This window comes from Melanostigma gelatinosum (assembly GCF_949748355.1).
Source record: "Melanostigma gelatinosum genome assembly, chromosome: 22".
In the NCBI taxonomy this organism is placed as follows: domain Eukaryota; kingdom Metazoa; phylum Chordata; class Actinopteri; order Perciformes; family Zoarcidae; genus Melanostigma; species Melanostigma gelatinosum.
Window position 1 is genome coordinate 3,178,317 of NC_136655.1, and position 21,787 is coordinate 3,200,103.

General features: G+C 41.6%; 3 protein-coding genes across 4 annotated transcripts; 2 read left to right on the plus strand and 1 right to left on the minus strand.

The window, feature by feature from the left end:
* The first annotated feature begins 1,996 nt into the window (after positions 1-1,996).
* cd9b (CD9 molecule b) lies at positions 1,997-8,991 on the plus strand. Of its 2 annotated transcripts, none has more exons than XM_079294781.1 (8): positions 1,997-2,235; positions 6,121-6,223; positions 6,880-6,977; positions 7,099-7,173; positions 7,253-7,354; positions 7,536-7,625; positions 8,151-8,234; positions 8,331-8,991. In XM_079294781.1, exons 1-8 carry the CDS (start codon positions 2,167-2,169, stop codon positions 8,394-8,396), a joined length of 687 nt encoding a protein of 228 aa, XP_079150907.1. In that variant the 5' UTR covers positions 1,997-2,166; the 3' UTR covers positions 8,397-8,991. The 2 variants fall into 2 exon arrangements, with proteins under 2 accessions (XP_079150907.1, XP_079150908.1); XM_079294782.1 differs by lacking the exon at positions 1,997-2,235 and adding an exon at positions 4,116-4,274.
* Positions 8,992-9,290: 299 nt separating this feature from the next.
* Positions 9,291-12,962, minus strand: tmem243b (transmembrane protein 243, mitochondrial b). The gene is made up of 4 exons (XM_079294315.1): positions 12,684-12,962; positions 12,531-12,581; positions 11,953-12,057; positions 9,291-11,794 (listed from the first exon to the last, which is right to left on the minus strand). The coding sequence occupies exons 1-4, from the start codon at positions 12,759-12,761 to the stop codon at positions 11,675-11,677; spliced, it is 354 nt and encodes a 117-aa protein (XP_079150441.1). The 5' UTR covers positions 12,762-12,962; the 3' UTR covers positions 9,291-11,674.
* A 3,767-nt stretch (positions 12,963-16,729) lies between these two features.
* dclre1c (DNA cross-link repair 1C, PSO2 homolog) lies at positions 16,730-21,522 on the plus strand. Its single transcript, XM_079294237.1, has 15 exons — positions 16,730-16,860; positions 17,001-17,052; positions 17,319-17,403; positions 17,499-17,558; positions 17,666-17,721; positions 17,946-18,047; positions 18,155-18,227; positions 18,370-18,510; positions 18,616-18,717; positions 18,978-19,114; positions 19,281-19,335; positions 19,558-19,646; positions 19,886-19,983; positions 20,252-20,338; positions 20,424-21,522. Exons 1-15 carry the CDS (start codon positions 16,752-16,754, stop codon positions 21,257-21,259), a joined length of 2,082 nt encoding a protein of 693 aa, XP_079150363.1. The 5' UTR covers positions 16,730-16,751; the 3' UTR covers positions 21,260-21,522.
* Positions 21,523-21,787: the final 265 nt, after the last annotated feature.

Genomic DNA, 21,787 nt, shown 5'->3' on the forward strand with positions numbered 1-21,787 from the left:
AAGAGAGAGGGAGAGAGAGAGATAGAGAGCGTGAATGACAGAAAGAGAGAGGGAGAGAGATAGATAGAGAGCGAGAATGACAGAAAGAGAGAGGGAGAGAGATAGATAGAGAGCGAGAATGACAGAAAGAGAGAGGGAGAGAGAGAGATAGAGAGCGTGAATGACAGAAAGAGAGAGGGAGAGAGATAGATAGAGAGCGAGAATGACAGAAAGAGAGAGGGAGAGAGATAGATAGAGAGCGAGAATGACAGAAAGAGAGAGGGAGAGAGAGAGATAGAGAGCGTGAATGACAGAAAGAGAGAGGGAGAGAGATAGATAGAGAGAGAGAATGACAGAAAGAGAGAGGGAGAGAGATAGAGAGAGAGAGAGAATGTGAGAGAGAGAGAATGACAGAAAGAGAGAGGGAGAGAGATAGATAGAGAGCGAGAATGACAGAAAGAGAGAGGGAGAGAGAGATAGAGAGCGAGAATGACAGAAAGAGAGAGGGAGAGAGAGAGATAGAGAGAGAGAATGACAGAAAGAGAGAGGGAGAGAGAGATAGAGAGAGAGAGAATGACAGAAAGAGAGAGGGAGAGAGATAGATAGAGAGAGAGAGAGAATGTGACAGAGAGAGAGAATGACAGAAAGAGAGAGGGAGAGAGATAGATAGAGAGAGAGAGAATGACAGCGATAGAGAGAGAATGAGAGGGAGAGCGAGAGAGAGATGCTGGCTGCAGCTTTGAAGGGGAGCTTTGTAAATGGATGCAGAGATGAACGGCAAGTTGTTTTGCAAACCAAAACACCCACACACACACACAAGCACAAACACACATGCACACACACCCCGTGCAGGAGATGAAGGCAGTGTTGTTTTACAGAGGAACAGACTCAGTCTTTTATCCAGCTCAGTAAGAAGACTAAGACACCATAGACACACAGACTCTGGGTTTACAGGAGGAGGCTGCAGTCATTCTTACCAACAACAAACCAAACCTTTCTCTTACACATAAACGGTTACACCTGTTCAGAGTCTTTCAAATGCATCTAAAGTAGCTTTTTTTTAACACACAAAATCAAGTTAAAGTTAAATCAATATATATATATATATATATATATATATATATATATATATATATATATATATATATATATATATATATATATATTTTTTTTTTTAAAGCACATCAGCCCCATATGTCCGTCTCATCCTGCTGAAGACAAATGTTTCTGGAAGCGTTTACTTAGTTTCGTTAAAGATGTTTAGAATTATTTTACTCCCTCGGTTCTGGTCAGCTTGGTCGGGCTGTGCTCCTTCATCCTCATCCTCCTCATCCTCATCATCATCATCAGTGTGTGTTTGTGTGCAGCTGCAAACAAAAGTCGTGGGCTGGCCGGTCACACTGTCGCCTTTATTCTGCAGAAGAAGAACAGTCACATTTCCACCAAAGAGACCGAGAGAATATAGCTGCACACACACACACACACACACACACACACACACACACACACACACACACACACCGTTAAAAAACATATTATAAAATGCATCATAAAGTCACATATACATCTCTCTTAATGTACAAAACAACTGTCATAAAACTACTGAACTTCACTTCAGAGGTTCTCAGATTCAATAACTTGTAATCATAAGTTTATAACAACAATAATAATAATAGAAATGCTGGTATGAAATTCACAAGTGATGTACACATGAATGCATCACTGATTATAATTCAATACCATTATATTTATTCACTCCTAGTTCACTTGTGCAGTATTTTGGCTTTTATTTACTTTACTTTTATGGTTTTTATTCGATTTTTATTCGATTTATTACATTGTTCTTCTTCATCAAAGGACGTGTGGTTAGCTAAGAGGAACAAAAGAAGCAAAGAGTGAGAAAAATAGAGAAAGAAAGACAGGAAACTATGTGTTCAGCCGTTGACGTTCTCTGTTGCCTCCCAGCCGACCGGGCACGCGCGCGCGCGGTCACGCAGAGCGACATCTGTTGAGCGCGCGAGCTCTGTCCAACCCTGCTCCACCCAACCGACAAGTGGCGGAAACCATCGAAGGCAGCCGAACCGAGCCGAACGTTTCAGATCCGAAAATAACGGAAGAACGGCGAGAGATTTTCCAGATATTTGACAGTTTTATTTCGATCTAACTTCGTTAAGGCACACAGTAGTGATGACTGCTCTTAGCAGCTGGGAGGTGTGCGTCAAGTACGCCCTCTTCATCTTCAACTTCGTCTTCTGGGTAAGATATTTTAATATATTTAAAATAATATTGACAAAAGTAAGCTAGTTTAATTTAAACTAACGTTTCCTGCTAACACTTGCTCACACGGTTTATTTAGCTAATTCCAATGTAACGGTCAATATTGTCAACAAATGTAGCTATATGTATAATGATAGTTCTGTCTAAGGTATGTGGAAGTAACGTTATATGTACTTAAGTAGTACTTTTGGGGTACTTGTAAAGTTACTTTAATTCAATTTTACGTTAACGTTACTTGATAGCCGAACGTTACTTCTAACGTTACTTCTAACGTTACTTCTGACGCTACTTGATAGCCAAACGTTACTTCTAACGTCACTTGTACTTACAAATATTTAAAGTACCAAAAGTAAGAATAGTCATTATGCAGACTGGTATTATATATATACACATAATGATATATATATATATTATATTATTGGATCATAATCATTGATGCATTAATGTGTACATCAATTTAATACTGAACTGCTTTATCTGAACTAAACTTGACCATATTTCTTCTTGGTTGTAAAGTGGACATTTTCATGACATTACTGCAATTTCATGTATTTAATTCATGAGGAATTTAAGATATTATTTCAGTTAAACTAATCTAAACATACTGACCAACATGTGTCTTTATTCTTATTAAGTGTTTTATTACAATATTGTGTTTTTTTAATACAATATTGTGTGTTCTGACCGAGACAACTCCCAAATCATTGATCGTAAGTATTTACATTTCATCACGAGAAACATTTTGCCACCATCAATGTTAGCATTGTGTGTACACCATAGTCTCACAGTTGGTGGACTTTTATCCTAACTAAGGATTGTTTTGTTGTGGTTTTTCTTACATATGTAACACTCTTATTAATCATGTTTGGAATTTGTACCAGTGGGCTTTTGGTGGATTTGTACATCTCTTTTGGTCTTTTCTGGTTATCTGTGCAGCCATCTCTTGTTCACATTTTAAGATAGAGGACATTCCCACCAGGAAATACCACTTATTATATGACGAGCTATGCTTCATGAGCCAGTAGGACGGACAACATACAGCTGTAAATACATTAACACAGATGTTAACATGTTGTCAAAGATGTTGACTCTAAAAACTGAGACATTTTGATTGACTTCCTGCCCACTCCTACTTCCCTTATTGTCTCTCTGACCACTCATTTATAATATAGTAGTTGGTTATGCAATCATGCATATCTCAATTATGTGGCTATTGTCATATCTAAACTAGAACGCTGCCAACTCGCCAAACAGAATAGCTCATGGCGGAGAAGAGAGCGTGAAGGGAGTGAGAGACGGGGGAGGCTCGGACACAAAGCTAGTGTTGTTGGTTTCACTGGGTCTACTGGGAGAGGAGCTCCAGTTACCTCAGTGTGTGTGTGTGTGTGTGTGTGTGTGTGTGTGTGTGTGTGTGTGTGTGTGTGTGTGTGTGTGTGTGTGAACACACCTGTGAAGCTTCATTTCTCTTCATCCACATTGTTTTATGCTTCTTGTTTGGTCTCAGAGTATTTTTACGTACGATACCAGTTTCGTTATTCATAAATAATTCAATGATCAGTACCCTCTCTGTCTTCTCTGGTGATGTGACAGTAATCAAGTCATTTTTAATGTAATATATCATGGAATAATTCTAAATATTCTAAATGTCTGTTTCTTTATCCTGAGTTCTCTCAGTCAGTCACCTGCTTGACAATTGCATTCACCTGCTCTGATTTAAACTCTGCTGGAAGAGAATACCCCTCCCACACCTCCTCCCTCCCACTCCTCCGCCCTCCTCCACTCAGTCCCTCCCCCCTTCCTCTCCCTAAGTATACCCAGGTGAGCCATGCAAGGGTGTGGTTCCCAAAAAATACTTCTCACCCGGTCCTATTTGTTGTCCTCCCACAAAGAAGACGGTGTAACTCAGAGAAGGACACTCTGCGTTTGGATTTTCTTCTTAAAAACCTCTAAACCTTGAAGCCATGGGAGCTCTGCAGTGTATCAAATACATGGTGTTTGTGTTCAACTTTCTCTTCTGGGTACGTAGTGTCACTTACACATGATATGTGAGGCCCTGAGGATATTTAGCTTTTAAAACGTGATTCAGTAAGAGGAGGGAAGTGAAAACAAGTGTTAGTTTGAGGAGTGTGTTACTGTGTATTGTTTGAGGCGAGAGGCTGCTTAACTTGTGTTTAAATTCTGGTTAAAATCCAGTTTAAAACTTATTTTCTAGAATGTTTTGACCTTTATTTTGAGCTGGCTTTCTCAGGGTTACAAACTTTTATCTTCAGCTGAATTCATGAATCAATTCCTGAACGTTTTGGGGCTGAAAATGTGCTCCCAGTGGAAACTATAGAGCAGGATTTGTTGATTATATTCACCTGCTGTCAGGCAGACTGCCAGGACATTACAACACACATGGTGATTTGATTTAGTCTCAATCACTATTTCTATGTTTGGAAAATTCCATAATGATTATAATCTTTATTTTCATAGCAAGTAAGTGTCTGAGATACAGGTTGACTCTTCACAGAGAGCCACTTGACTGTTTTCTTGAGTTGAAAACATTGAACATCGCACAGAATCTGATCCCAAAAGATAAATGAGGGTTTGACAACCGCTGTAGAACTAGAAGGGAAATTATTGTTTGTAATCCCAGAGGAGGTGTGAAGTCACTCGACGTTCTTTATTCCCAAATAAGCACACACTCTGCTGTGTCATGACTGTTATGACCTGTTCACAGTGACTTTACGTCCTCGTTTAATGACTGTTTTAACTGCTCGTCAGTGTGTAATGATTGCACAGACAACTATGAGTGGACACATGCGATAACAACCGAAGAGAGAGGCATAAACATCAGATTACATCAGTTTATTTATTCTGAAATGTTCCTGGTTCTAAAAGACTACATTTCCCACGATCCACATTGTCTTGGAGGATATTTAGTTTACGAGAAACTCTTTAACTAGCTCATAAAAGCTGGCAAACATGTCAGCAATAATTAATTTCTCTGTTGCCTTGGCACTTACTGGTGCTGCAGAGAGTGTCTTCTTGTGGTTAATGAGAGCTAATGTGAACCTCCAGGGTGTTGTCTTCCATCTTTAACACGGCTCATCGCTGCCTTTGACTACACAAACGCACAACTCTCCTGAGTGCTTTTCCCGTACGTTCAGACCAATATATTTATCATTCAGCACGCAAGCTTTTTACAGCCAGGACGTAGTGAAAACAAGATTATATCAAGTGCTAATCCAAAAGACTCTGCACGGCTTCACTGTCAGAGTGAAAGGTCTCTATGCTATTGTCTGCATATGTTGCATGAAACAGAATTTTAAGCCTTTACACCCCTACGCTGAGGTGGGTGCACATTGTTGTGATGTGTCCGTCCGTCCGGTGATTCATGGTCAACCGACTGTGACGGAGGACGTGTTGAGGCAGAATCCTCGCGCCTCCTGTTGCACAACAACACATTATGGAAGTTATTACACTGGAAGAGGCATTTACACACACAAGATGCCTCTCACCGTTACTTTGCAATGTATAACTTAATACAACAATGTTCTGGATAAACAGACGCGTTATTGTACTAGAAGATGGGCTTGTTGATCAGGTTCTAGTGGGTGGGTTTGGTATTCGGGACTGTGTGTGTGGAGAATGTGAAGCAGCATGTTTGGCTTCATTTTCCTCCGTTGGCCTTCAGTGGGATCCAGCACAGTGTTTTCCACAGACTGAGACATCGCACCCGCTATTGCAGGAGATGGTTTGTCTTGATGCAGACCATCACGCTCCTCACGGGAGGAATGGAAAGAACTTTGGTGATCCCATGAATTTAGTTTATGGCCAAATGAAATCTGCTGACCCTGTCATTCTCTGTGTCTCATGTAGCTAGCAGGTACCGGGGTGCTGGCTGTGGGCCTTTGGCTGCGTTTTGACTCCAGGACCAAGGGACTGTTTCAAGGAGATGACTCTCCCACAGTCTTCTTCACCGGTAAGGCCTCAGCCACTCGAGCCTATTATTAAACCTAAACTCGTTCTCTACACGTTTCTACAGGAGATGTCTCTCTGACAGTGCTGGAGCTGTCGGATAGTTTACATGTTAAACAGGAGTTGACCCAATAGCCACGTGCAGTTATTTATCAGGTCAGATGTGACGGTAGCGCTGCAACAGGAACGAGCAGCAGAGGCAGCTGAGGTCAACGCGACACACGGCTTTCATTCTTCTCCTCACAGGGTCGTCTTTGTTTCTCCGAGGAACTCGCAGGAAGAGACTCCCTTCCTCCCTCCCGTCACTCTTTGTGTTTCGCTTCCATCAAACTGATGAGTGAACAATCCTCTGGGCAGTGAGGCGACAGAGGATTGTTTAATGACTGCTTGGGAGGAGGAATGTTTGTGTGGTCCATGGTCCCATTTATAAAAAATTTAAGAAAATATGATTCATCAGCATGAAAACCGCGTCAAAGGACAGTAAAGGTGCTGAAACCATTTTTGTAATTCGTTTTTACAGTAGATGTTTGGAAACAAACAGTAATTTATGATTTGTTGAATATTATTCATAACTACAACTAGAGAGAAGTACAACAACACAGCGGAAGTATTCTGATACTTTAACAAACACCGTCGCCACGGTATCGTGTCGTTCTGTAGGCGTGTACATCCTGGTTGCGGCGGGCGCTCTGATGATGATCGTGGGCTTCCTGGGATGCTGCGGCGCCATTAAAGAGTCGCCGTGCATGCTGGGATTGGTGAGTCACTCTTCATGTTCAGCACGTGAACAGAGTATTTTGGAAAATATTGACACTAAATGTCAGAACCAGGTGACTCCAGAGCTCGTAAAGTACAGTTCTGACTTGTTTTCCCGTTTAGTTCTTCCTCTTCCTGCTCCTCATCTTCGCTGTGGAAGTGGCTGCTGGGATCTGGGGTCTCTCCAACAAGGAGAGGGTACGCAACACACACACACACACACACACTCTCTGTTGTCAGCTGGCAGAGTCTGCAGTGTTTTTCTTTGTGTGTTCAGGTGGTGGACGACGTCACAGAGTTCTACAAGCAGACTTACGACAACTACAAAAACACCAGACAGGAAGCACTGAAGGAGACGCTGCGTCTCATCCACTTTGGAGTGAGAACACACACACACGGTCTATTGCAACAACTTAATACCCATCACCATCATCAGGGCAACATTTCAATTCCTCCAATACTTTGTTTTTCGGCCAAATTCCTGCAGAACTAGTTCCGGTTCTTTGTTTAGTGCGAATCTTAGGTCTGTATTTCCTCTTGTTCTTGTTTCCTCTTCACAGCTCAACTGCTGCGGTCCCGCGGGGACGGTGTTCGATGCCGCCAAAGATATCTGCCCCAAGCAGGAAGGACTGACGACCCTCGTCACCACGGTAAGGCAACACACAGACGGTGTAGGAGTCTCCAGTCACATGGTTGGTTTCAGGCGAGCCGGTCCTGATCGGTCCTGATCGGTCCACACTAACGTGCCGGTTAGATTTGTGTTTCCGACTTGATCGCCATCTTCTCTGACGTCATGAACTCGTGGGTCACCTGATTGACACCGCATTTAGTTTAGTAGAAAATCCTAATTATCTGTGTCATGTTGTGCAAACGAAGGTTTAATCTAAAAACACATCTTCTTTATGCATTTTTATGATATGTTATTTCTGAAGCACTTATCAAACATAAAAAAGAACAAAGGATAGAATACAATGGACACACTTCCACATGAATATATATTTAACCTCCTAAACGCGTATAAATTAATCCAAACGTGGTCTTTGAACTACAAGTTGCCTACAAATTGGATCTAACGGTTTCTTTGACTTCCTGTTTTTTTCCCCGCCCCCTGCTGCTTTTTATAAAATGCATTTAATTCCACTCCCAAACATTCCTCCTTCCTGTTGTTCCTTCAGACCTGTCCAGCCGTCATCGACCAGATGTTCAACAACAAGCTGCACATCATCGGGGGGGTCGGCATCGGTATCGGTGTCATCATGGTGAGTCTGTGGAGGACCTGCTGTATCTCGAGTCTCTTTAGTTTCAGCGAATACAGTAAATCTAATGTGGCTTTAACCCTTTCAATTCCTCCTCAGATCTTCGGCATGATCTTCAGCATGATGCTCTGCTGTGCCATCAAGAGGTCCAGGGACTTCGTCTGAGCACACCGTCACAACCTCACCTTTTACACTTTCTATCCGTTTAATAGTCATAACAGCCGTTTGGTAGCTTACTGTTCGGGTCCATACAGGATGACCACACCTGTGAGCGTATGGAACCTCGACGCGTTTCTTTTCCACTCACGAGTACAAATGTAATCTCTCTTCAGAGTGAACTGAACTGTTTCCCAACATGACGATTCAACATGTGTTGACTCTCGCTGCCCTCTGGAGGACACTACAGGTCACCACTCTTCACTTGTTGGGGAACATCCGTTCAGTTCGATGTAAAGTGTTCCGTCAGCCTGTGGTTGGTTTCTATTCTAACAGGCTTTTTTTGCAGCTGACTAAATTTTAGTGACTCTATTTTTTTTTGCTCGTTCCTGAAGTTAAATGTTTTGATTTTTTTTTAAAGCTGAACTGTGGAGTTTTATGCATATATTTTTGATTGACTGAAGTTCAGATTTATCTTTAAAATGCCAAATAAATGAACTCATGAAGAGTGCTTTGTGTTAAACTGAGACTTTGTAACAATGGTTGCCTGATTTATTTAAGCTAATTATTGATGGTGTCCTTCAAAATTAAACAGTTAATTGATGACGTTGACATTAACTGTAAAGTTTGTCGGAGGTCTTTACAGTCCATCTTTTCTCTGTAGATCTACTGAATACAAACATTTAGTTTCACATAAGCGACAAAGTAACTTCAGATAGTTGACTGTAACAGTCATAATTATGATGTGGGAAAATACTTTAAAACATGTCTTGCATACAATTAAAGTTCTCATTGGATAACCAAAGTTGCTCATTTGCACTTTCACCATAATTAAAATTTCACTTTTTCCCCAAAGAGTCTGAAAACTCAGTCACACAGTTGGAAAAGAAAGTATAGCGGCAGTCTGGGTACATAATTATTTATTCCATAAAATAAAAAAGGACCTCATGGCTTTGACAATCCTAAAGTCGTGGCGAATTGAGAGACGGGTTTAGTTTGTCACTATCGGGTTCACTGCAGAAACGATAACTGATGAGACGAGCTTAAAGGAAGAGTTTGGTCTTCTACATTTTGCCTTTTTTTAAATATTGAGATGCATACTGACGCTGAGATTTGTTGACATGTAGAATGTGAGGCTCTTCCTTTAAGATTGTGTGAAGCTTTGACACTGAGACCAAACCCGACACCAGAATTAGATTTTTGGCAGCGATAGAGAATAACTGTCCCTACTTCTTTTTGGCCTTAAACATTTAGTTAAATCAGGGAATTGACAGATTAATCAGATTAAACCACCAAAATGAGCATTCTAACACACAAACACCCAATCGAGAAAACAACCCACAGATAAATCAATGACTTCAAAACAGATTCCAGTTTGAAAAGTCCAGTCGGGCCGCTCCACTTAAGTACAAAGATGCCTTTTGCAGACAAAGTCCTGCTTTACTTCATCTTCTCTGTTTTACTCGTTCAGGATCACTAAAGCAGCTACATATGTAAACGGTGTCTGCAAACCAAACCTCTCCTTCACACGGTGAACGTGCCGAGCTAAACGGATCTACAAAATAAAAAAGAAAGCAAACCTGAAGCTACTTCTGGAAACAGGCTCAGAGCTGTGAATGGCAGAATGATTAAGTGCAACGTTTCGACGGCGGACACATCGGCGTGATATAGAACCGTATAACGATCCCTGTGAAGGTCTGTTGTGCAGTGAGGTGTGGCTTCGGTGTGAATTGTTCCCATTCATTCGTGCTACAGCTGTGCGTGCGTGTGTGTGTGTGTGTGTGTGGCTTAGACAAACGTGTAAGTCAACCTTCCTTTGGTGCAGCATTTAAGAAATCCTCTAAAGCAAAGACTTGATGTGGGAAATGAATTAAATGATCATCAGATAAGCTAAAGAAGTAAAAACATACCAACTGTTTTGCATATATTTGCCACAGACTCCTGAAGCTGCTCGTGCTGTTGCTGCGTTTGCTAGTTTGTGCTACAGTTCAGTCGGTGTGTTTACATGCTCATCATTTTCATCCTGGTTAAAGGAAACATCCACGCTGTTCAAATCTGAACAGTATAAAATAATTAAATGACAGAACCGGGAGAGACGGTTTATTAATCAAAAGCATCCATTTTCCTGTGAATTTACAGCTTTAATGTCTTTTCCTCTGGATATTATCCTCCTTCGGAATTGTTTTTCCGACAATGTTTAAATACCCGTAAAACGTATCTCCAACGCCAAACCTTTTCATCCGATTCTCCTTTTTTGGGGACATTATTAGACGTCGATTCGTTGAGTTTTGGACCGTTGTATAACAAAATAGAAGATAGAAGAATAGAAGTTGCATAGAGAATACTTGTAATAATAATTGTATTTTAGTTTAATCATGATTCATTTACCCACCAAATTGGAGAGTTGCATTGGCTTTCATTCTTTATGACATCTCTTTGTCGTCAAATGATCTTGAATATAAATGAAGCTTAAATGGAGTTTGACTGTGTCCCAATCCCAAGTTCATTCTACATTAAGTATATCCAAAAAATGCTTAATAATGCCCACAATTCATTGCACTGTTAACGGCTGCAAAAAAGTATTACATCTTTTGCTTTCTGGTGGAGAAGTTTGACATCTATGTGCAGACGATGTGCATCAACTCCTGCTGGTACGCAACAGTAAATCACACCGAGTACAAGTGAAAAACAGCGTACGATGACAAGTGGTAGTACATACTCTATAGTCGTCGTATGTAGTACAGAACTGGGACGTATACTTCCGTTATCTACAACCTGCAGAGTGGCTTCTTCGCTTCACCACCTCACCTTTAAAGGAGGCGTTGCCCGTCTCTCGGTTAGACAGAAGATACAAGATGTTGCATCATAAAAGGGTAAAAGGGCAGATGTTTCCTTTAACTGCTGCGTCGTCAAACCAAACCGAATATGTTTACGAGCTCGTTATTGTGAGGATCCGACTGTAAATAATGAAGTTTATGTTCATGTAAACACACCTGTTTCATCCTCCAGGCAGATTCATGGCCTCTAACAGTACATCGTGTGTGTGTGTGTGTGTGTGTGTGTGTGTGTGTGTGCGTGTAGTTTGTTATGTTTCAGCACCAAGTCTGACAGTCTTCATCCCACAGGAACCATTAAGCTTCACTGGTTTTGGTCCAAGAAAGGTTTGCTGCAGGTCAGATGTGTAAATCATTCCATCAAGTGTGTGAGGAGTCCGTCTCTCCACGTAGTCCTTCCATGTCTCAAGGCCATGTCTTCCCTTCCTCCTCCTCCTCTTCGTGTCCCCGTCTCTACCTGACATCGTGGAAGTAGAGGTTGGCACAAAGACACAGCAGCACGATGGACACCAGCATGTAGTAGATCAGATTCCTGAATTTAGGCTCCAGATCGCCCTGCCGGTACCAGAATATCTGATGGGGAGAAACATAAATATTGTTTTTTTTCCTTATATATAATAAAAAGGTCAGTATGACATCAGCTAATGCAACAACGTCTGTGGTGTTCTACTGCACTGCTACTCTCTTAAGCTCTTATAAATGTCGTGAATTTATAATAATAATGGCTTTACCAGCATTATAGCGGAGCCACATGCTAACAGGATGCACACGGCAAAGAAGACATTCAGCGGCCGTGGAGGCAACGAGGGGAACACAAAGGAACAGATGACGGTCAGCTGGAAGACAAAACAGGACGTTGAAGACACTTAAACATCAAATACGTTCAATTAACTAAACTCCAGCTAAACTCAGGTGGATATTCAAACTGTTAAACTGCAGCCGCGTCTCTAAATGAAAGTAAACCATGAGGAAAATGACTGTTCAAAGGGCCCTTGATGTGTTCATGCCACACGATAAGAAGCACAATATTAAAAGGTAAAGGAGAAACGTGAGATCAGTTATAACCACTCTAGACTTAAATAGAACCAACACAGCCTGTCTAATGGTAAATAAAAAGAATAAACGCATTCCAAGTAGAAGCTAATAAATGCCTCAATATTTGCATTTTCAAAGTTGTGGTGCAGCTCAGAGCTACTTATTATGACTAACTCTTTGTGCTCGCATGCGATACGAAAGCAACAGATAAAATTCAGTCGTTAAAAACAGCAAAACGTGGAAAAAAGTGTTTGAAGATCAGTTTTGTACTCACTAAAACAACCAGAGACGTGAACCCCCCCACCGCCAGGTTGATGATCCGATCCTGCGGGAAAAGACGAACAAAGAGTTGAAACAAAAACATTTTCATTTAGCTGTGAGATTGTGAATTCAATTCTGCATTAAACCACTTCCTCCAGGCTCCTACCCGTGCCGAGGTCTCCCCGAACAGAGGCCTGTTGTCCATGCCGCTGGTGCCGTACGTCCTGGTGGAGAAGTCCTCCATGGCACGGCTCGGCAACACCAAACACTCGCCTCTCAGCAGCGCCGCCTCCTGGAGACGCCGGGCCGGGAGTGCTGCATGTTAGCGAAGCTAACTAGCGAGCTAGCTCCGAGCCGCCTCCCTCAGGAAGCTGTCGGCGTCAACAGACCGATGGGGACATGATGGAGGGTGACTGGTTGCCAGGTGGGTTAGTTACTTTACCTGTGAAACAACAACAGGAAATGCAAACCAAACATCAAAGATGTGCAAAAGTAACAAATGGTTTAGGACTAGAACTTGGACCACCTCTTGGTTTAGGACTAGAACCTGGACCACCTCTTGGTTTAGGACTAGAACCTGGACCACCTCTTGGTTTAGGACTAGCACCTGGACCACCTCTTGGTTTAGGACTAGAACCTGGACTACCTCCTGGTTTAGGACTAGAACCTGGACCACCTCCTGGTTTAGGACTAGAACCTGGACCACATCCTGGTTAAATGTTAATATTTTGCGTGAACCACAGTAGTAAATAAAGTGTATCCAAATAAAAAGTAATGAAGAAAGAATTTAGAGTTCCACATCTACTATAATGGCATTGTAACTTTAGAAAACACAATAATTATATAAAAGACACTCAAAGTTACAGCATCGTGTTTTTATAAATCAACCGTTTCTCTAACTATTAATAAACTACAGAAAACAGATTGCAGCTCATTAGGCTTCACTTCCTCTATTTGCAGGTGTGATAACAACCACAAGTCAGTTCCATCTTTAAAGACGAAGAAAAGAGTAGTGATGATGACGATGATCGCGGTTAAAAGAGGAAGCCGATATGAAACTCTGATTCTGCTCAAATGTAAAAGTCTATTTTTCTGTTAAACTCTTGATTCAGCGACTACTTTGATGATTGATTCACTTTTTGAGCAAAAACTCCACAAACATTCTCCGGTTCCAACCTCTCAGATGTCAAATATATGACTGATTTATATGATAAACTGAATATATTTAGGGGTTGGACAGTTGATGACGCAACACTGAGCTCTGGGAACTTACGATGGGTATTTGTCAGACTTCTTAGACCTTATCTGACATTAGAAATGCTACGCAAGTCTCCGTGTTGTTTGATGTACTTACTCTACAAAAACTATCCGGCCACCAGCTCCAGAGCAGACGATAGACTCTGTGAGGAGCGTGGTTCGGTTTCTAATTAAGGTAGAGACCTTGTATTATACGATAGATGATGTATTTAAAGAGAGAGACAGGAGCAGTCCTTCACTGCCTGATCTGGGAACTATTTTTTACCTGAATAACTTTCAGAGGATGCAAAAGTACTTTTTACAGGCCCGAGCTTTTCAGTTTGAGCCCTAATTTAATGCAATAAACTCTCCTACATCATCATTTTTGAAATAGTCTGCTCACGACTCTCAGAATTCGATCATATTCCAGGAATGACAGAACTAGACCGCAGACAGCAGTATCAAGAAACAGCCGGTGGCATCGACTCATGTTCGGACACAACAAAAGCCTTTTTTTAGGAAGGCTGATGAAGTCCACAACAACACCTCGAGAGAGAGAGATTAAAATATATTCCTCTAACAAGAGTTTCACACCCGTTTTCACAAAGACGGCAGCAGCAGTTGCCGCTTCCTTTCTAGGTCAGAAGGCAGCAGGAAAGGAAACAAACCCCCTCGCAGAGCTTTCTCAGCAGAAAAACAAGAGTGTGGAAAACAAGAGCTTCATTATGAGCTAGAATAAAACTGTCCTACAGCTACATTCCTCCAGAGCCTTGTGATTCACTAGGCTCCTTAAAAACAACTTACCGGTAACTGAGCTAAGAAGAAAAATATTTGGTTCACAGTGAAAACCGGTGTAACGACACCTCCAGAGACCATTCAAACTAAACAAATATAGGAAACTAGGAAAGCTATTTATTCAGTCAGGTTAGTATAGAAAGTCAATACAAAGGGGAATATGTCCATTTGGGCAGATAGGTAAGCTTTAGAAAAGTTACTGTTAACCTTAATCTGTTGCTCAACATATCAATTACTCCCTTCAATTTCAGATAAAATGTCAAAACAGTAGCGAAATATGCTGAACATAGTTTTGTCACACCAACAACCAACAACCCAAAGATATTCAGCTAAGAAAAGCATTCCCAAACTCAATTTACTGTCATAGTAATCAAAGTAAATCACAATTAAGAATCAAAAATAATTGATTTCTTGGAATTTACAAGTTAAAAATGACACAAATAGTTAACTAATAATCAAAATAGTTGCTTATTAGTTTTGTTGATGGACTAATTGGTTAATCAACTCATTTCAGCTCCAGATAAAAGGTTTACGTTGAAAATAAGGTGCAATTAAGATCATTTAATGCCTTTTTCAAGGACTTATATACTCTGTTTCTTAATTAATGCACACAGAATTGGGTCAGTCAGTACCGAGCACTGTGACAAAGTAGAGGCAAGAATAGAGTCTCATGAGCAGATACCGATGGGTTAAACTAACATTAATGTATATATTAGTGTATATACTGTGCAGCTATAGTCAAACCATTAGCAGCTTGTTGTTGTTGGGAAGTTAAGAGATCAAATCTGCACAAACACCCAACACCATGGTTAGTAAATAGCTCACCTGGCTAGCTAAGAGCTAAGCAAACACCTTTAACTTTAACACAAACAGCCGTGTGAATTAACGCCACCTAACCATATGTTACCGTGTGTTATTAATACTACAACCCCGGTAAACGAGGACTATAAACGATAAGCTAAACGTTGACGTTTATACCTTCACTTTACGTTACTGCTAGCTGACGTTAACTTACAAGGCCAACTGTGAAGCAGGCTGCTAACAATGCTAAGCTAACCACCCAAAAAAGAATCAGTACATTTTAAAGACCAACGTTTTTCTACGACCTGACTCTACTAGAGGCCCACTTGCCTTATAAACCTCCGTGTTGACTCCGGTGTAACTTCAGACATAATAGGGTCGACTATGAATTAAAGGGAATAAGCCCGGTAGCTTCGGTTCAAGCTGTTAAAGGAGAGTTCAATTACTGTTGAGCCGACAGCAAGAGTACGGTTTGTATGGTTGAGGCCTATAGGAGGTTGACACCAGACTCCATTAAAAAAACATGACATTTAACAGCGGATGCTAATATGCTAATTTATTATATATATATATATATATATATATATATATATATATATATATATATATAGGGGCATAGTAAAAAAAACAAGATCAACACAAGTATTATAAGTAGGTAAATAAGTAATAATAATAAAACAGTAAAGAATATAAAATAAGTAAAAAAGTAAAAAATCCACAATCACTAAAAATAATATATCTACAGACGATAGTTGACTCTTGCAGTGTATTTATACTGCACAGATTTTTTATTAATTTATTAGCAAGTGTTTTAATTACCAACAGCTGTTTTCTACTTGTAAACTCTGTTTTTAAAGGTACTATATAAATTAAGTTATTATTATTATTATTAGAAAAAAATGAAGCATGTGTCAAGTTAACACGGATTCAATAAGACAAAAGCAAAGTGTAAATATATTTTGAATGAGTCAATTAGAAGAAAACAGGTAAAAACGGACAGTAGATGGCGCTAAAACCCTTTAAAGTCATCTGAACCGCCCTTAAAATGAAACGAAGAAGAAGATGAACTGAACTCAAAAAGTGAATGTCATCAAGTAATATTTCAATATCTTAGACTAACTAATAGTATTAAGAAAATATGAGTTGTTTTGTTTTGTTTATTATTTATTTTCTTTCTTTTTTCTTTTCTCTATTATTTTACTACACACTCCAGACCGATTGGTGGCGGTAATGTGCCAATTAATTGTTTGCCAACCGCCAATAAACTTCAAAAAAGAAAGAAGAAGAAGAAAGACGTCGTAAAATTGGTGGGCGGGACAAACAAAAACAAAACAGACGATTTAAACAAACTAGATATGCTGTCTCCTCTGGACACAACGTTATCACAGAAAGGTTCGTGAAGATGAGTTCGTTTATGGGCAGAATGAAGGAGTATCCCACCGTTTCTCTGGACCGGTTCGACCGGGAGAACTTACATGCCCGGGCATATTTCCTCTCCCACTGTCACAAAGGTGAGCCTGGTAACACTGAATAACATGTTTAATTCACAAAGGTGAGCCTGGTAACACTGGTAACACTGAATAACATGTTTAATTCACAGAGGCTTGTTATACAGAGTGCACGTGCCTATGATCTGTTTTTATATTAACAGATCACATGAAAGGACTGAAAGGACCAATACTGAAGAGAAAGCTGCACTTCAGGTGAAGTTTACTTAGAGAGAGATAGATGGATGGAGAGGTGGGTAAATAGAGAGAGGTGTAGATAGAGGGGGAGGTGTAGATAGAGGGGGAGAGAGAGAGGGAGTAAAATAGTGAGAGACAGAGAGGTAGGTAGAGAGAGAGAGAAGTAGAGAGAGAGAGAGGTAGAGAGAGAGCAACTATGAGTTGTGGGTGAGAGCAATGCCTCCATGCTCTACACAGTAATAACAGTCATGATCTGGACTAATGAATCCTCTCCTGGTTTGTAGTCGTACAGTCAGGCTTTACTGCTCCTTTGTGACCAAAGAGCTTCTGCTGAGCAACCCCAAGTACTCTTTCTGGGAGGAATACATAGTAAGTCTCCTCTAATACTTTGTTTTTTCTCCGTGTATGCAGTGTGGTAGTTAAGAGTATCATCTACTGAATAACTGGTGGATGATCTGTGTTAGGTTCCCTTAGAGCTGGAGAGCCCCACTCAGATGTCTCTGGTTGACGAGGCCTCTGGAGAGGTAAAGCCTGAGGATTGTTCCCTTCAGATGTGGAGATTTACGTCGTCAGATGTGGAGATTTACGTCAGTTGTGTCCCTGATCTTCTTGTCTGGTATCTCCTCGACAGAAAGAAGAGATTGTGGTCACGTTGCTTCCTGCAGCCCACTGTCCCGGCTCTGTTATGCAAGTCCAAACATTTTAAAATACTTCTTCATTTTCTATGTGTTTCTAAGTGTTGAAAGATAAAAGCACTCATAACCTCTCCTCAGACCTCCAGTAGTTTGTCATGATGTAACAAAGTAAATTGGCTTTAATGTGCATTAAAAATACACATTTAACTCTTCTCCAGAGGCCAAGGAATACACAAAATACAGGATCTGTGTGAAACGGTGTGTTCCTATCTGCAGGTTCCTGTTTGAGGGTTCCCAGGGTGCCGTGCTGTATACAGGAGACTTCAGGTTTGCAGCTGGAGACGTCTCCAGAATAGAACATCTGCACTCTGGCAGCCGGTCGGTCCCGATGAACATCTGTCTCGTAGATTCTCTTAATAGTCACAGACGTTCTGGAGCATGTGTTCTGTCCACTAAAGCTTTCTTGTGTCGCGTTTCTCTCGCAGAGTGAAGGATATTCAGAGTGTTTATCTGGACTCTACTTTCTATGACCCACGGTTCTACCAGATTCCCACTCGGGTACGTTTTGGAGATGGGGACAGGATTCAATAAAGGGATATCTGGAGTCCAAACTGGAATACTGAGGAGAGCTTCTGAATCGGATTCATCTCGCAGAGAAAAACAGAAAGATTTAACCGTGTGTGTGTGTGTGTGTGTGCAGGAGGTCTGTCTGAACGGAATCTCAGAGCTTGTTGGAAACTGGATCAGTCAGAGTTCATATCACGTCGTGTGGCTGAACTGTAAAGCTGCGTATGGATATGAATACCTGTTTACCAACCTGGGAGAGGAGTTCAACACACAGGTAACACATTAAAACCACACACCTTTCTGTCCACGCGCTGTAATCTGATAAACACGCTTATGTGTTCAACGTTTACGTGTCGTGTGTTTACGATTCTGCTCTCAGATCCATGTCAGAAGTCTGGCGATGTTCAAGAAGATGCCGGAGATCCTGAGCTACGTGACGACCGACCGCAGGACGCAGATCCACGCGTGTCGACATCCGAAGGTCCTCCTCTAGGCCTCTCTCTCTCACACACACACACACACACAGACACACGTAGGGTTTCTCTCAGGTTATTCTGAGCAACATGTGGGCACAGGGAAACAAGGTTTTTAGATTTTATATCTCTAAAAGATATCATTCGGAACTACTTTCAAAAGTCTCCGATCCACTACTGGCATTTAAGGACCATGACGCCCGTTGTTCTTCGTCAACTCCTTCATTGAACCCTGTTTTTGTGTGTGTGTGTGTGTGTGCGCGCGCAGGATGAGGAGTTTTTACAAGGCAGCCGGCTGCCGTGCGGCTGCACAGCCCCCGACGGGACTCCTCTTCGCATCATCAGCATCAAACCGTCCACCATGTGGTTCGGCGAGAGGATGAAGAGAACCAACGTTATAATAAAGTGAGCGCAGGTTCAAACGTCTCAACGAGTTTGTGGAAGTACTAACTCTCTGAGAAGGTCTGATTACATACCTTCATCTTTTAGGCAAAAGATGAATAATTCATTATGAATCACATTAAGTTTGGTTCATGAGCCCTAAATTCGCCTTTTTTTGTTGCGTTTCCAGAACAGGAGCCAGTTCCTACCGAGCCTGCTTCAGTTTCCACTCCTCCTACTCGGAGGTACCTCCATGTTTTTATTTAAATTATTAAACCAGAGTTACTCGACCGTGGTTACACATGGACAGTACATTAGTTACATACACAAGTCTAGAAGCTTGTAGCGTTCTCCTCAGCTAATAATCAACAAGACTTTTTCACTGTTTCATTTTTAATAAAGTCGATTTAATGAGTCATGTCCTTGTTTGTCCACACACATGTTTCATGTTTCTCTCTGATTTTCAGATTAAAAACTTCCTGTCCTACCTCCAGCCAGTTCACATCTACCCCAGTGTTATCCCTATCGGTCGGACGCTGACTGAGGTGACACAGATGTGAGTGTTTTCATTCTCATAATGAATTCCAACTAAACCTCATATGACAACTTTTAAAGCTGTAAAATCGGAGGCCAATGTCTCCCTTCTCTAGACTTTTTTGCAATTTTATCTGAATACAACAATAATTTAAGAGATGTAACCAGTTTCATGCACACGTTGGTGTGTTGATCACATTAATACTCGTGTCTGAAGCTGTCGGACAGCCGTACTAACGTCGTCACGGTGTGTTTGAACAGGTTGATGCTGATGTGCAGGAGCCGGTCTGATGAAGCAGCGTCCGTATACAAACCTCTGGGAGTCCTCAAGCGCTGCATGGCGGAGCGACCTACATACGGTGAGACTAACACTCACACGCACACATGTGTAACCACAACAGGTGCTCTGCACAACAACACGTCGGTGAATGTCTCTGTGGCTCTGGTGCTTGTTTACAGGTCACCGTGTTGAAACGATTGTTAAAACATACCATAACTATATTGATGTCATGTGATCAGGGACAACAAAAAGACACATCATTTCATCAATGATCAATATCAGCTTTATTAAACTAACTTCATCGTCCGCATATGTTTTGAAAGTATTAACTGTTCTTCCCTGATCAGACTCAGACAGCGATGACGGGCTGTTTGACGGGCGGGACCTCGCTCCAGTGAGGAAGAAGACGGCGCTGGACCAACACATACAGAACGGTGCGTCATTGTTTTTAACTTCTAGCATTAACGAGGTATTGATTAGCATTCACACCTTTTTTACTTTTTGATCTGCAATTCTCAGTGAAAGCTCAGAGTCCTCAGAAGACAGCGCCCCCTGTGTCTGTGGTGGAGACGGTCACAGACGCGCAGCCTGGTGGTCGCAACTTTGTGGACTGCACCGAGTCGAATGATGAAGAGGAAGATGATCAGCTGCAGGAGGAGGAGGAGAGCGAAGGAAAGGAGGATACAAAACTGGTGAAGGAGGAGGAGAGCGAAGGAAAGGAGGATACAAAACTGGTGAAGGAGGAGGAGAACGAGGTGATAAAGGAAACCGAGAAGATGATTGAGGCTGCAGGAAGTGGCTCCTCCGATCCTCCCAAATGGGACGATTTCTTCACCACGGAGACGCTGACTGACAGCCAGAACAGCCTCAACAGCCAATTACATTCCTGCTGCTCCGTCCCAAGCCCCGCCCCCTCCAAAATGACTGGTTCACAGAGCCCCGATCTGTTCGGTGACGAAGAGGAAACCCCAGATAACGAGGAGAACTCCAGTCTGACCCCCTCCGCCTCGCTGTCAAATCAGTCCTCGCAGAACCGGGATTCGTATTTACCCGACACTCTGATCCTCCAACCAGAGCAGGGGGGGCGGGGACAAGGTGACTCGTGGACCAATGCTGTGTCTCAGGCGAAGGACAGCAACGGCCAATCGGAGCTGGAGGAGCTCTCGGGGTCTCAGGTGTCGTCGGATTTCGATATCCCCTGCACACCAGAGTCAACAATGCCACAACCCGACGAACTGTCGCAGTTGTACAGGAAGCTGGCGTCGGGAGAGGAAGTCGGGGCTTCATGTGAAGGAATGTTGAAGGACGGTTCGTTGGTGAGCCACGCTACTTCTGTTTGTCATGCTGCAAGATGATAAACGCATACGTGACACCATTCCTCTGCTTCAGTTAAACCTCCACACCACACACACCTCAGTATGTATGCAGCAACACACACACACACACATTCCAACATAGAAGTAGGTTAAAAACACTTCCCTTGAAATACAGTTCAGTGTGATGGAAACATGTTCAATGCAGAGTGTTTATGTGACAGCTGTAGCTGCATTCCTTTAACCATTCATATCAATGTTAGTTTGACTTTAAAACAAATCAAATGTTCAATCTCGAGAGTAGTAACGACTATTACAGAATTGTGACGATATGTAACAACATTTTACATTTGAAGAATAAACATTTTTCACATAAAGGTCTCTGTGTTCATGTCTTTCAGCTTTAAACATTTGATCACTCATTTTACTTTCTTCTTCCTCGAGCAGTTAAAGAAATAAAACACTTTTAAAGACAGAAACATACTGAGATTTTAAATATCCAGTGTTTACAATAACTCAAGTTATATTAAACCAATAGCTGTTTTGTATAAATGCCCGAAGGAGAAGATT

Excerpts from the sequence above, each read along its gene's own strand:
- tmem243b (XM_079294315.1), bottom strand. The coding sequence starts at position 12,761 with ATGGAGGACTTCTCCACCAGGACGTACGGCACCAGCGGCATGGACAAC. Across the intron at positions 12,058-12,530 it reads TCACGTCTCTGGTTGTTTTA|CTGACCGTCATCTGTTCCTT; the intron begins GTGAGTACAAAA and ends TTTGTCTTCCAG. Across the intron at positions 11,795-11,952 it reads GTGGCTCCGCTATAATGCTG|ATATTCTGGTACCGGCAGGG; the intron begins GTAAAGCCATTA and ends TCTCCCCATCAG.
- cd9b (XM_079294781.1), top strand. The coding sequence starts at position 2,167 with ATGACTGCTCTTAGCAGCTGGGAGGTGTGCGTCAAGTACGCCCTCTTC. Across the intron at positions 6,978-7,098 it reads CGCCGTGCATGCTGGGATTG|TTCTTCCTCTTCCTGCTCCT; the intron begins GTGAGTCACTCT and ends TTTCCCGTTTAG. Across the intron at positions 7,174-7,252 it reads GTCTCTCCAACAAGGAGAGG|GTGGTGGACGACGTCACAGA; the intron begins GTACGCAACACA and ends TTGTGTGTTCAG.
- dclre1c (XM_079294237.1), top strand. The coding sequence starts at position 16,752 with ATGAGTTCGTTTATGGGCAGAATGAAGGAGTATCCCACCGTTTCTCTG. Across the intron at positions 17,559-17,665 it reads TTGACGAGGCCTCTGGAGAG|AAAGAAGAGATTGTGGTCAC; the intron begins GTAAAGCCTGAG and ends TCTCCTCGACAG. Across the intron at positions 17,722-17,945 it reads CACTGTCCCGGCTCTGTTAT|GTTCCTGTTTGAGGGTTCCC; the intron begins GCAAGTCCAAAC and ends TCCTATCTGCAG.